A 15,198-nucleotide genomic window follows, 5' to 3' on the forward strand; every position below is an offset into this window, starting at 1 on the left:
CCTCTCGTAGTCCAGGAGCCCTCACGGGATGTCCAACTGATGGGCCTAAGCCAGGGGTGGGCAACCTTTTTGTGAGTGTGTGCCAAAACCAGCAAAATCTCTGACTCAAAATTCTTCTGCGTGCCAACCCTAATTTTCTGAGAACATGTTATGCCTACTTGATATCTCTTAAGGTGTATGTATATGAAGAACCTTGATGAAATAATAAAATTTATTCGAGCGACAATAACAGTATATGATGATGAAAAATAATTTATTTTTTAATGTATACATGTACACTGGTAGTCCGACAGAAAACTTTATGACTCCGTTTGATGTTATCAGTGAGACTTTTGCTGCTGCATCACTGATGACAGAGATTTTACATCAGGTTTATATTTCGTGACCTTCAGAGATATGCACGAGCTACCACTTTCATTCGTCAGGCTACTCCTATTACAAAATTCATCACTGAGAACAAAGATTCACAATTGTAAATGGAAGATTATAAGAGAGGGTTTCGCGTGCCAGCAAAAGTTACTGGCGTGCCATGTTTGGCATGCGTGCCAGGGGTTGCCCACCTCTGGCCTAAGCCATCAGTCGGACATCCTTAGCGCTGCCGCAGAGGCGGGAGAGGCTCCTGCCACTGCTGCTGCACTCGCCAACCGTGAGCCCAGCTTCTGGCTGAGCAGCGCTTCCCCTGTGGGAGCGCACTGACCACCAGGGGCCAGCTCCTGCGTTGTTTGCCCCTTGGTGGTCAGTGTGTGTCATATCAACCGGTTGTTCTGCCCTTTGGTTGATTTGCATATTAGCCTTTTATTCTATAGGATAGGTAATGAGTAGCTCAGCTAACTATGGAGGATTTCATCTGTGTAGATAGTCCCTGGTAGTTTCCATTTTTTTTATCTGACAGTTATCAACTACCTGTCATGTCCAATGAATTTCCCAAATAAGATGTGATAGGAAGCTCTAACTGGAGCACCATAAGTTTTGATACTGTTTCCTAGAAAATAACTATTAATTGTTTTATAATTTCTAGTCTAAGAATAGACTAAGAAAATGCTGTGAAACTAAATATCTTGTGTAATTAGTCTTCAGATCCGGACCTGAGACGATCCTTAGATAAGCAACCAACTGATAGTGGAGGAGGCATTTATCAATATGATAACTATGAAGAAGTTGCTATGGATACAGATAGTGAAACCAGTTCTCCAGGTATGAGCTAAAACTCTTAATACATTTGCATATTCCATAATTATTAAATAGAAAATGGTCATGAAACTGCCCCAAACCTTGAAAGAAATGTAATGAACGTGAGATTTGTTAGTGGATTATTCATCCATAGGCATTATTTGGTGTTGTAAATACTTTGAGAGCAAATTTCAAATGTGTAATATTAACCTTTATTTCCCATTGTTTCTTCTGGATAGCATTTAAATAGGAAGACAGTGTTCAAAAACTCTTAACTCTTTGGTCCGAAAAGTGAAGATTTTAAAAACAGATGAGAATACTGCTTTATGAAAAAAAAGCACACAAAAAAAGTGAACAAATCTTTGACCTTAAGTATCTTTATATCCAAGATATTTTGAATTTTAGTCAAAAGGATCTAACTTGCTTTTAGGCTTCCTTCTTCCTCCTTCCAATGATAATACTTTGTAGGAATTAGGAGATGGACGGTGACACTAGTGGCATCTCAGGAAAGACTAGTTAGAACTGGTCAGGGCTCTACCTCAAATAGATTACGTATTCTAAGATGTGACTCTAACCTGGAGAGCTAGAGACTTGCTTTAGTTGATATTCAGGGGTGATGGGCTGTGAGATAGCTATTCTCACTAATTAAAACACATAAAATTGAAGTAGACAACTGAATACATTTGGCATTTAGAGCTGGAATACTTATTTAAATAAGACCTTATGATCGGCATATTTCAGCTAGATTCCTACTTTTAGTGTGTCTAGACCAGAGACAAGGCAAAGTCTGATTTGAGTAATGTTTATTGTTTTTAGGCTCATGTTTGATAATCTTACATGATATGTTTTGACTTCATAATTTAACTCTCTTTGGTCAACCTTTCATTTTCTTATTTCTAGGTTCTTAGAGATGATTCATAGTAATTTCCAAGTGTTGACAATATTATTAATACTCTGTATTCCCATAAAATAATGTTATGATCTGTACGTTTAAAAAATTTTGTAAAAAATTAAATTCATTATAGATATTTTTAAGAAGTAAAATGTTCTAAAGGCCAGTGTATATTCCAATGGGCCACAAATCAACCCCATAGAAGTCATGTGGGTAATGTCTATATTGACTTGTGTGACAACTGGGACAAAAAAGTTAGTTTTTCTCTAAGGTTACTGGGTAGCAAGAGTAGTTTGAATCTGCAATACTTTATTGAGTCTTAAGAAACCATTATTTTTATCTGCTAAGAAAGAAGAAATGCTAATAATTTCTGGGAATAATTAATGGGAAGCATCAGTAATTATTTCAGAATTATTAATGTGTACTTTATTGATTAAATGCAGTAGGCAATTCATTTCTAGTCCCATTTGCTTTCTACACAACTTAGTCAATTTCACTTTCTTTGATAGACATGAAGGGAAGAATAGAGTCAACACATCACTGTTTTCCTTTAGTTCGGGCACTTTGGCAGTTTGGGGAATTTTTTGTTTTATTCCTTAAAAAGTATATTTGTAAAAAAATATATGTTTTTAGCCCTTCCTGCTCTATTTCCTGTTATCATCATTAGCTGAAAATTAGAACAAAGTGAAAGGCTAACTTTATGGTGATGTAAGGAAAATTTTAAATAGGTGGAAGTGGTCTCTTGATAATTAAAGATTTTATTAGAGATTAAGAAAGTCTAATTTGTACTCTACCTAGATGCATTTGAATTTCTACAAATGTACATAAATTTAATTTATTCGTGTAGAGGTATTTCTGTTATTAAACTCTCAAAAATTTTTCAGCTCCTTCACCAGTGCAACAACCATTCTTTGCTGAATGTACAGTGGGATATTTTTCTTCAGCACCATCTATTTCTTTGCCTCCACCACCTCAGGTTACTGTAAGTGAGAATTAATATTAGTTCTAAAAACATTTTGTTGCTTTGTGTCATTTCTAATTTGTTTGAAAAGTGGCATGTAATTAATGAATGATTAGGTTTGAAGAGAGCTTTTAAAAAAATCAGAATTGTTTATCAAAATTAATAGCTATGAAATCTATGGACTAAGCAGTTGATTATTCATTGGCAGGCTATACATTTGGTAGATTTTTTTCAAAAGAAAAATGAAAAGAATGTGGAGAAATCACAAAGTCAAAGTTTATTTCTAGACTGAGAGATCTTAGAGACCAAACTGAATCTTTGTCAGTAGGTTAGAGGGAATTTTGCCATTTCAGAGTTCCTAGGTAGACATCTGGTGTCCTCCTAGGAAGTATAAAGTGAGGGAAATATAGAGCACAGAGAGAGAAAACATTTTTCTTTCTTCCTTGAATTGTTTTAAATGCCAAGAGTAATACTGGAAGGTATTTGAAGCAAAAATATATTTAAACTCAGTAAATTGGGAAAATTAGTTTTCTTTATAGATACTCTCTAACAGGCCATTTCACAAGGATTTAAGAGAGTAGTGGGGAATCTTTCTGGCACTTGTTTCTTTTTTCTTTTTCTCTCTCTTTTTTGCTTTTGTTAATCATCACCCAAGGATATTTTTTCCATTGATAGTATTGATTTTTAGAGAGTAGAAAGGAAAGGGGAGGGGGAGAGAAAGAGAGAGAGACAGATATTGATGGGATGAGAGACACATCAATTGGTTGCCTCCTGCATGTGCCCTGACTGGGTTGGGGATTGAACCTGCAAACCAGATTGTGCCCCTGACCTGGAATAGAACCTGAGACCCTTAGGTCTGCAGGCAGATGCTCTAACCATTGAGCAACTGGCCAGTGCTTGGAGCTTATTTCTTAAGATACTCTGTACTATGTATTTGCCAGAATTCCTGGTTCCTAATTTTTTATTTTTATTTAAATACCATGGTTTTTCAGTATCTCTACTTGCTTTCAGGTAGTTATCTAGAGGGATAGACCTTATAAAATTTTTATTCTTTATATTGCTAAATAAAGATAAGAATAGGAATGGAAAAGTTTGTATAATTATCTTAAAGGTCAAATATTGATTTTATTTTTATTGTAAAAATTAAACTTTTCATGGCTGAATATTGAATTCATGGATAGTTTTTGAGATTTATAAATACTTACACTTATAGTTAAATAATAACCTAAAGCTTACCTTTTTCTAATTTAATGATGCTTCACAGATAAACATTTGGAATTGGTATAATTTGCATGGTAATTATTATTTCTTCTTTTTTTTAAAAAAAATAACTAGTCTTTGCCACTTTTGAGCCAGCCTTATGTGGAAGGATTGTGTGTTTCTCTTGAACCTCTACCTCCTGTACCACCTTTACCACCTCTTCCACCTGAAGATCCAGAACAGCCTCCAAAACCACCTTTTGCAGATGAGGAAGAGGAGGAAGAAATGCTGCTTCGAGAAGAACTACTTAAATCTCTAGCAAATAAAAGAGCTTTTAAGCCAGAGGTAATTTAGATACCTGAACCGCTAGGTGGTGCTCATGAGCTTAAGTTTTAGGAAGCCCTACCCTTCTCTTGTTATTTGGAATTCATTGTGTTTGTATAAAGTAGGGATAAGTGTGGCACTAATTTGCTCAAGATGTTTAAAGACGACAGAAATTTCTTTTTTAGTGTTTCATATCTGTCTCTTTCCAACTTAGGAAACATCCAGTAATAGTGACCCACCTTCACCTCCAGCTCTGAACAATTCACAGCCTGTGCCAAGAAGCAATCTGTCAATAGTCAGTATTAATACAGTATCTCAGCCTAGGATACAGAACCCAAAGTTTCACAGAGGACCTCGTCTTCCACGAACTGTGATCTCGGTAAAAAAACCAAACAAAATATTTAATCCTGTTATTCAAACAGTCTGTGAGAAATTTGTATGCAGTTTCACTGTCTTGTTCCCTCCTTGTTTATTTATATACACATATGAAGCCAAATGTAAATACAAATTTATTTTTTTATGTATTAATAATGAAATGGGTTCATCTTCACTTGAAAAATGGTGGAGTTTATGATACTGTTATGGGGGAAGCATTATTTTCATCAGAGTGGTATGCTTTCCTCAGTTTTTTTTCTATATACATTGGTCCATTCAGGATTTCTGTCTATTTTATAGTTAATTTTAGCAAATTGTATATTTTTATTTTTCCTGTCTTTGTTTATACTTTGTTCATATTTTTCCAATTAATGACTGTACTGTAATGTAAGAATTCATGATGTTTATTAAGGAGATGGAAATGACAATTTTTTCTGCCTTGTTTTCTAATGGTTTTATGTAAAATAAATGGGGCAAAGTTAAAATGCAATCTTGCCTCCGTTAGGTAAACCAACGTTAGTCACTTACCCTCTACATTATAAATGCAAAAGCCAAAATGTTTTTAAAATAATTATTTAGAATTATTAATTTTTTCCTTGGTTGTAAGAGTTAATTTAAAGATGGCATTATGGTTCTTTATAGAAAGTGGAGAAAATAAAACTTAATGAAGAAGGTGATCATAGTAGTGTTCTTAAAGAATATAGAATATTGTATGTTTTTGGCAGGTAACCAGTATTGCTAGAGTGGGACAAAGTCAGTTATGCAGTGTAACTAGAAGGAACCATAGACTGTCTACTTGGAACCCATTATTTTTATGGATTGAAATTTGAAGAGGTTAAGTGACTTGTTCAAGGCCACGCAGCTAATTGTGGTAGAGCCACGAACAGGATAGAGATACTTTTGTCATCAAGGGTAGCAAATATATTGTCTTTGCAGCTTCCAAAGCATAAATCAGTGGTTGTAACACTGAATGATTCAGATGACAGTGAATCTGATGGAGAGGCTTCCAAATCAACAAATAGTGTTTTTGGTGGATTGGAGTCCATGATCAAAGAAGCAAGACGAACTGCTGAGGTGAGTGCAATAACGAAAGATAAAAAGAAAGATAATTTATTGACAATCATTAAAGTTTATTTCCCCCTCTCCCCCTGAAAATTAGACCTCCTAGAGGCATTGATTTTTTTTTTCTTTAAATATATTTTATTGATTTTTTTTTTAATATATTTTTTTATTGATTTTTTACAGAGAGGAAGGGAGAGGGATAGAGAGCTAGAAACATTGATGAGAGAGAAACATTGATCAGCCGCCTCCTGCACATCTCCCACTGGGGATGTGCCCACAACCCAGGCACATGCCCTTGACCGGAATCGAACCTGGGACCTTTCAGTCCGCAGGCCGACGCTCTATCCACTGAGCCAAACTGGTTTCGGCGATTGATTTTTTTTTACAGAGAGGAAGGGAGAGGGATAGAGAGTTCGAAACATCTATGTGAGAGAGACATCAATTAGCTGCCTCCTGCACACTTCCTACTGGGGCTGTGCCTGCAACCAAGGTACATGCCCTTGACTGGAATCGAACCTGGGACCCTTGAGTCTGCAGGCTGATGCTCTATCCACTGAGCCAAACCGGTTAGGGCGAGGCATTGATTTTTAATATATTAATTTGTGGATATATTTTGTTAGGACTTTTTATAATACTAGAGGCCTGATGCATGAAATGCGTGCAAGGGGCTCAGCCCTGGCAGCCATGGTGGCTTGCCTCGGCCTTCGCAGCCCCAGCTTCGTCCGGAAGGTCATTCGACTGTCTGGTCTAATTAGCATATTGCACTTTTATTATAGACTAGAGGCTCGGTGCCTGAAATTTATGCACGGTTTGGGGGGGGGGGCTGTGTGTGCTCAACTCAGCCTGTGCCCTTTGTAGTCCAAGACCCCTCGGGGGATGTCTGCCTGCCAGCTTAGGCCTGCTCCCCTAAGCCTTCAGTTGGACATCCCTCTTGCATTCCCAGGCACCTTGCTCCTTACTGCCTGCCTGCTCGCTGCTCCTTAGCACTGCCACAGAGGCGCTCGCCTCCGCCACTCTACTTGCCAGCCATGAGCCAGGTTTCTGGCTGAGCAGTGCTACCCCTGTGGGAGCGCACTGACCACCAGGGGGCAGCTCCTGTATTGAGCATCTGCCTCCTGGTGGTCACTGTGTATCATATTGACCCATTGTTCTGGTTGTTCTGCTGTAACAGTCACTCAGGCTTTTATTATATAGATAATGAAGCATGTATACATTTAGATAGATTTGGCTATTGATCCCCTTTATTTTTATTTCCACCTGACTAGTCCTGTTTTCAAAATAGTGGATAATTGTCTTCTGTACTAAGAAAATGTACTGTTTTGAAATTGTGTTACATTACCAGAAAACAGTTTTTATTGAAGGTTATAATCTAAGTGCAACTTTTATCCCTATTCTTACTGCAGCAGTTGTTTAGATAGGATATAGTTCAATTATTTTCAAACTGTAGGTCTTTATTACTTAGTATATTATATAATTAGTTTGGTGGTTAACAACCAGCTAGGGGAGGGAGAAGTGAGTAAAAAGGGTGAAATATATATGATAATAGAAGGGAACTAGACTTTGGGTTGTGAGCACCCAATAGAGTATGCACATGTTGAATTATAATGTTGTATATCTGGAAATTGCATGTTATTTACCAATGTTACCCCAATAAATTTAATTTAAAAAAGGAATAGAAAATAGTGAAGATAGTCAATTATTTCTTAATATATAAATACAAATGCACACTAGGTTGCAATGTAAAATATATATCTTAGTATGAGATACGTGAAAGTTGTTGATCTGGTTGAGTTCAAATGTTTTCTAGCAAGCTGCAAAACCGAAGGTACCTCCAAAATCTGAAAAAGAAAATGATCCCATGCGAACACCTGAATCTTTGCCTGAAGAAAAGAAGATTGAATATCGATTGTTAAAGGAAGAGATTGCCAAGTAAGTGGCATTTTATGAAATTAGCTTTAAAGATATGTGTTGTTTTGTTAACTAAATCTGTATACAGTTTATTGGCATTGGGAAATGAACAGTGCGTGGTTTTATTCAAGATGCAGAGTTAATATTTTTTACAACTCACACAGGAGGGGGAGCCAGATGATCATCTGTAGACTTGACTACAGTGATACACTGAGATCAACAACTTAGAGAAAAAGAGAAAAGCTAATATAAAGGAGAGCTACACTCTCCACTTTGAAAACCATCTTGGGTCATGAATATTGGTCATCATTGTTATTAGTCAACATGACTAATACTTTTTAGTTTATATTATGAAATAGAATACATCTCTAAAGAAAAATAATTTCCATTTATTCTTTGGTATAATTCACCTGTCTTTATTATTTTAGTCGGGAAAAACAGCGTTTGATTAAACCAGATCAGATGAAGACAAGTTCATCATCTCCAGCAAACTCTGATGTGGAAATTGATGGGATTGGCAGAATAGCAATGGTTACTAAGCAGGTTTCAGATGCAGAAGCAAAACTTAAAAAACATAGGTGAGCCTCATTATCTGATTAAATACTGCATGTATCTAATTCTCATATGTTAGAGGGATATCTTTTTGTGGTATATGTTAATACTAAGAACACTATATGATTACAAATTCTTTTTAAAAAAAAATATATATTTTTATTGACATCAGAAAGGGAGAGGGTGAGAAAGAGATAGAAACATCAATGATGAGAGAGAATTATTGATTGGCTGCCTCCTGCACACCCCCTACTGGGGATCGAGCCCACAACCCAGGCATGTGCCCTTGATTGGAATCAAACCCGGAACCCTTCAGTTTGCAGACTGACGCTCTATCCAGTGAGCCAAACCAGCTAGGGCTACAGATTCTTTTATACTTGGTAGAATTTTACAAGATTATCATTTTGGTGAATTATACATTTACCTAAAGTAATAATATTTAAATAAAAATACCAAGACTTCAAATGAGTTTGTCCCTTCAGTTTTATACATGGCTTATTTGGAATTTTCTTTAAAACTTCTGGCCTGATTTTTGAAATACCTTCTTTAGAGGCATATTTTTATGGTTAAAGATGGACTTAATTGTTGGAAATAGTCATCTAGTTTGTCCAATAAGACACATGGTCAAATCTGTGTTATTATAAACTGAATATAAAGTTAAGGATCATAAACCTCTTGCATGTTTTGTGAGGTTATTGTATCGTTCAAGTGGTGTTTCAGAATTTTGAGAATGTGTAAAAAAAACTTCACCAGTTGAATATGTTGAATGATAGAACGTATTTGAATACATTGGCATATTTGGGGGTTATTTTATTGGGGTATAATTGACAGGTAACAGTTTCAAGTGTACAACGTGTGTAATGATTTGATATTTGGATGTATTGTGAAATGATGACCACAGTAAGTCTAGTTAAAGTCCATCACCATGTGTAGTTACAAAATTTTTGTCTTGTGATGAGGGCCAGTAACAAATACTTGATAGAAATAATTACATCATTTTATGGATAGACATTTTTTTCCACTCCAAACACCCTGATATCATTAACTGATGGAGAGCAAAATGGTTTTAGATAACATCAACAGTTCTGAGCTTTGTTCTGCTACTCAGACCCCTTTTAGATTTAAAAATACATGTTTAAAAACATAAGGTTCTGTGCAAAGATGGTGAGACTTTCTCTGTCCTGTTTTTATAATTTGCTAACCAGCTCTTTAAATTTAAATCTTGTTACTTTTTATTTTCTTTTTTCTGAATCTTTATTGTTGGGAGAATTACAGATGTTCCCCTCTTTGTTCCCCCAACCATGGTTCCTGTCATGCCCCTGGTGTTAACCACCCTATTGTCTGTGTCAATGGGTAATGCATATGTGCATATAAGTTATTTGGTTAATCTCTTCATTATATATGAAATTAAACAGAACATTCTGCCGAAGTCCTCATTTTTCAGAAGTCATATGGGGTCAGATTCATTCAACATTAAACATTTATTATTAACTTAGATTTAAATGATTTTTTTAAAAAAAGACCTATAGTTACTTTTATAAAATGTAACTGCCTATTTGAATACCTGTGTGATTGGTGAGTATAAAAATATTAATCTTTTAAAACTCTCACCTGTATATCATAAATATATATTTAAAAATGAACTACTGCTTTGTAATTTTTATTCTGAGGGTGTTTAGTCCACTCGTTTAGAAAAATATTAACGAGGATTTTGTTGCTTTTAAATTAGGATTCTCTTGATGAAAGATGAATCTGTTTTAAAGCATCTAGTACAGCAAGAAGCTAAGAAGAAAGAATCTGTTCGAAATGCTGAAACAAAGATTGCCAAACTTACAGAACAGCTTCAAGCAACAGAGAAAATTCTCAATGCCAACAAAATGTTTTTGAAGAAGCTTCAGGAACAAGTAATGTTCTTTTTTTAAATTAAAATATTGTAGTCTCATGTTTACTACCCATTTTCTATGGGCCAAATTTTTTTTAAAATTTTGTTTTATTGCTTAAAGTATTACAAAGAGTAGTACATTTGTCTCCTTTTTTTTCCCCCTTGACCTTCCCCCAGCCTCCCCTACCCCCCAGTGTCTTGTGTCCATTGGTTATGCTTATATGCATGCATACAAGTTCTTCGGTTGATCTCTTACCCCGCCCCCCACAACCCTCCCCGGCCTTCCCGCTGTAGTTAGACAGTCTGTTCCATGCTGCTCTGCCTTTGTATCTATTTTTGTTCATCATTTTATAATGGTCTTTGTTATCCATAAATGAGTGAGATCATGTGGTATTTTTCCTTCATTGACTGGCTTATTTCACTTAGCATAATGCTCTCCAGTTAAATCCATGCTGTTGCAAATGGTAAGAATTCCTTCTTTTTCACAGCAGCATAGTATTCCATTGTGTAGATGTACCACAGTTTTCTAATCCATTCATCTACTGATGGGCACTTAGGCTGTTTCCAAATCTTAGCTATGGTAAATTGTGCTGCTATGAACATAGGGGTGCATATATCCTTTCTGATTGGTGTTTCTGGTTTCTTGGGATATATTCCTAGAAGTGGGATCACTGGGTCAAATGGGAGTTCCATTTTTAACTTTTTGAGGAAACTCCATACTGTCTTCCATAGTGGCTGCACCAGTCTGCATTCCCACCAGCAGTGCACAAGTGTTCCTTTTTCTCCACATCCTCTCCAGCACTTGTCGTTTGTTGATTTGTTGATGATAGCCAGTCTGACTGGTGTGAGATGGTACCTCATTGTTGTTTTGATTTACATCTCTCGGATGATTACTGACTTTGAGCATGTTTTCATGTCTCTTGGCCTTCCTTCTGTCTTCTTTTGAAAAGTTTCTATTTAGGTCCTTTGCCCATTTTTTTATTGGATTGTTTATCTTCCTTTTGTTAAGTTGTATGAGTTCCCTATAAATGTTATTGGTGATAGCATTGGCAAATATGTTCTCCCATGCAGTGGGCTTTCTTGTTTTGTTGATGGTTTCTTTTGCTGTGCAGAAGCTTTTTATTTTGATGTAGTCCCATTTGTTTATTTTCTCTTTAGTTTCCAATGCCCTAGCAGCTGTATACAGTGGGAGAACTTCTGTGCTGTAGTCACCCTTCTGGGGCAAGACTTGCTTTAGTGGGGCTTTGGTGCTCACTGAGTCTGCCCCCTGAGTGTGTCCCTTATGGATCTGAGGAGTTGTAATCTGGATGGTCCCACTCTGCCCACTGGGTACATTGGCTCTTGGATCTCTAAGGAGGTGCTAATTTAGCCTCTTCCTGAGGCTACCCAGCAGGAGCTATGGAGAGATCTGCAGATTCCTTTTCCTTGTTTGGGGTTTGGAGGTGCCCAGATGAGGCCCAGCTGTGAAGCAATGCAAGCTGCTGTGGGGCCTTGGGCCTTCTTTTGGAAGTTCTGGGTCTCTCTGACCCAGCTGCAGTTAGTTAGGTAATTTTAGATTGCAAAGGGCCAGGGCATTCATATGCAAAAGCCTCTGTGCACAGCTTGGGTGGGGCGGGGTCTCGGGGAATCAACTGGGCAGAGCTAACAGCTATGGCTGATCCTCAGTCCTGCCCTAAGAGGCCCCGGGTCTCAGTATCCCACGGTAATCACTGCAAGCACCTCTGAGAGGAAGCCGCCCTCGAGTTCTGCCTGCTGCCAGACAGTCCAGTTTCTCCGCGTATGAGTCTGGCTCCCCAGAGACTCGCCCGGAACTGGAGTTCAGAACAGCTGGGAGCTTGTGTCTCCCTCCCGATTTGAAAAGACAACTGCGTCCTCAGTGGCCAGCCCTTTCCACGTGCACCTCCGTACCTCCGCACTTTACTTCCACACTGCACCTCCTCTGAGTCTCAGTGTGCTTTTCTCTTTCCTTCTATTTGTAGAATTTCCACTCAGCCAGCCTTCCTGTGGTTCTGGATGAAGTCCGTTTTGTCTTTTAGTTGTATTTTTGAAGTGGTTGTGGGAGGCAGCAATTTCCGGTGTTTACCTATACCACTATCTTGGTTTTTTTCCTTGAGTTTATTTTTGTGTATGGTGTAAGTTGGTGGTCTAGTTTCATTTTTTTTCATGTATCTGTCCAATTTTCCCAACACCATTTATTGAAGAGACTGTCTTGACTCCATTGTATGTTCTTGCCTCCTTTCTTAAATACTAATTGAGTGTATTGGTTCCGGTCGATTTCTGGGTTCTCTATTCTATTGCATTGATCTATATGTCTGTTCTTGTGTCAGTACCAGGCAGTTTTGAGAACAGTGGCTTTGTAATACAGCTTAATATCTGGTATTGAGATCCCACCTACTTTGTTCTTATCGGCTAAATTTTTAATAAAATAATGTTCTCCTTTGAGACATAATATTGGAATATTTATATTTTCCATTGAATGCCCTGCTGTGTTAAAAAGAAGTTATTTCCTCTTCTACGGCTTAACATTTACATTTTTAGAATTATCCTTTATTTTCAGATTCACAAAGTGCAACAACGTGTTACAGTTAAAAAAGCTTTGACTCTAAAGTATGGAGAAGAGTTTGCTCGGGCAAAGGCAGTGGCCAGTAAAGAAATAGGAAAACGAAAACTGGAACAAGATCGCTTTGGAGTAAGTTGTTTGTAGAAATATTTTATTTTTGGAAAGAAGAAAGTTTTTATGATAGTTTTGAGGGTAAGAGATAGATAAAGTAACTCATTCCTGCATATTCAAATAGAATAAGATTAAAGCTTTGTTTTCAAATGACATCCATGTTTTTGGAACCTTGCTTATTTATTTTGTCTTTACTTTGTTTTTTGTTTTGTTTTATAGATTAACTAGCAAAACTGTTGGAGACTTGTAAAACTGTTTTATGCTCGTTATCTAGTTTTATAATGTTGGCATTGTATTGGGGGGATAGCACAGTTACCAGAAATTGTTTATAAAATCATAGCGATATAAAATGTTTATATCATTTTTCCCCCAGCCAAACAAAATGATGAGACTGGACAGTTCTCCAGTATCAAGTCCAAGAAAGCATTCAGCAGAACTAATTGCTATGGAAAAAAGACGATTACAAAAGCTAGAATATGAATATGCTCTGAAAATTCAGAAACTAAAAGAAGCTCGGGCCCTTAAAGCAAAGGAACAACAAAATATCGCTCCAGTTGTGGAAGAGGAACCTGAATTTTCTTTACCTCAACCCTCACTTCACGATCTGACTCAAGATAAATTGAGTCTGGACACTGAAGAAAATGATGTTGATGATGAGATTTTGTCTGGGTCAAACAGGGAACGAAGAAGATCCTTCTTAGAATCCAATTCTTTTACTAAACCTAACCTTAAACACACTGATACACCTAACAAAGAATGTGTAAACAAAGCTAAGAACATGGTAGAAAAACCAGAACTTTTTCTAGGGTTAAAAATTGGTGAATTACAAAAATTATATTCGAAAGCTGACAGCTTAAAACAACTGATTTTAAAAACCACAACAGGCATTACAGGAAAGGTTTTGTGTGGTCAGGTAATGGAACATTTCATATTCTTTAAAAAATGTAGAATTCGCCCTAGCCGTATTTGCCTTATGAAGTTATTGTTTTCTTTTGCAGGAGATTTCTGTGGATGTAGATTTTATGACAGCACAGAATAAAACAACAGAAGTGAAGCCATGTCCTTTTAGTCCCTACCACAGCCCTCTTCTGGTTTTTAAGTCCTACAGGTAAAAAGAAAGATGCAGTGAACTTCAGTTTCAGGATTACTCCTGTTTTTGATATCTTAACTTCTAATATTTGATGATAATGAAAGAAGAAATTGAATCATGGTCACTGAAAAATGAATTTGCTCTTTTAGGGAAAGTAAAAATTAATGTCTTGTCATATACAAACCATATCAGGAAATAAGGGTTAGCTCACACTTCAGTTTATTAATTATTATCAGATTCTAATTTCTTGCTACTGGTGGAATTGTGAATTCTTTTTTTTTTTAAATTAAATCTTTATTGTTCAGATTATTACAATTGTTTCTCTTTTTCCCCCATAGCTCCCCTCCACTCGGTTCCCACCCCACCCTCTACCCTTACCCCCCACCCCCACTGTCCTCATCCATAGGTGTATGATTTTTGTCCAGTCTCTTCCCGCACCCCCCACACCTCTTCTCCCCTGAGAATTGTCAGTCCACTCCCTTTCTATGCCCCAGATTCTATTGTATTCACCAGTTTATTCTGTTCATCAAATTATTTATTCACTTGATTTTTAGGTTCACTTGTTGATAGATATGTATTTGTTGTTCATAATTTGTATCTTTACCTTTTTCTTCTTCCTCTTCTTAAAGGATATCTTTCAGCATTTCATATAATCCTGGTTTGGTGGTGATGAACTCCTTTAGCTTTTTCTTATTGGTGAAGCTCTTTATCTGACCTTCAATTCTGAATGATAGCTTTGCTGGGTAAAGTAATCTTGGGTGTAGATTCTTGGTATTCATCACTTTGAATATTTCTTGCCACTCCCTTCTGACCTGCATAGTTTCTGTTGAGAAATCAGCTGACAGTCGTATGGGTACTCCCTTGTAGGTAACTGTTTTTCTCTTGCTGCTTTTAAGATTCTCTCTTTGTCTCTTGCTCTTGGCATTTTAGTTATGATGTGTCTTGGTGTGGTCCTCTTTGGATTCCTTTTGTTTGGGGTTCTCTGAGCATCCTGGATTTGTAAGTCTATTTCTCTCACCAGGTAGGGGAAGTTTTCTGTCATTATTTCTTCAAATAGGTTTTCAATATCTTACTCTCTCTCTCTTCTTCTGGCACCCCTATAATTCGGATG

The 15,198-nt window shown here is 36.9% G+C and overlaps 1 protein-coding gene across 7 annotated transcripts in view; it reads left to right on the forward strand.

Annotated features, from left to right (window-relative positions):
* ZFC3H1 (zinc finger C3H1-type containing) overlaps positions 1-15,198 on the forward strand; it is a 58,684-nt gene that overhangs the window by 19,296 nt on the left and 24,190 nt on the right. For 6 of the 7 annotated variants that reach the window (XM_036298643.1, XM_036298645.1, XM_036298647.1 and 3 more), the window contains exons 6-16: positions 1,071-1,194; positions 2,947-3,044; positions 4,359-4,568; positions 4,762-4,926; positions 5,859-5,996; positions 7,792-7,913; positions 8,321-8,470; positions 10,174-10,348; positions 12,884-13,015; positions 13,371-13,910; positions 13,996-14,105. In XM_036298643.1, coding sequence (XP_036154536.1) covers positions 1,071-1,194; positions 2,947-3,044; positions 4,359-4,568; positions 4,762-4,926; positions 5,859-5,996; positions 7,792-7,913; positions 8,321-8,470; positions 10,174-10,348; positions 12,884-13,015; positions 13,371-13,910; positions 13,996-14,105 — 1,964 coding nt within the window. The remainder of the gene's footprint in view (positions 1-1,070; positions 1,195-2,946; positions 3,045-4,358; positions 4,569-4,761; positions 4,927-5,858; positions 5,997-7,791; positions 7,914-8,320; positions 8,471-10,173; positions 10,349-12,883; positions 13,016-13,370; positions 13,911-13,995; positions 14,106-15,198) is intronic. The other variant, XM_036298648.1, reaches the window with a different exon arrangement.

Source organism: Myotis myotis, unplaced genomic scaffold (genome assembly GCF_014108235.1).
Source record: "Myotis myotis isolate mMyoMyo1 unplaced genomic scaffold, mMyoMyo1.p scaffold_m19_p_3, whole genome shotgun sequence".
NCBI lineage: Eukaryota > Metazoa > Chordata > Mammalia > Chiroptera > Vespertilionidae > Myotis > Myotis myotis.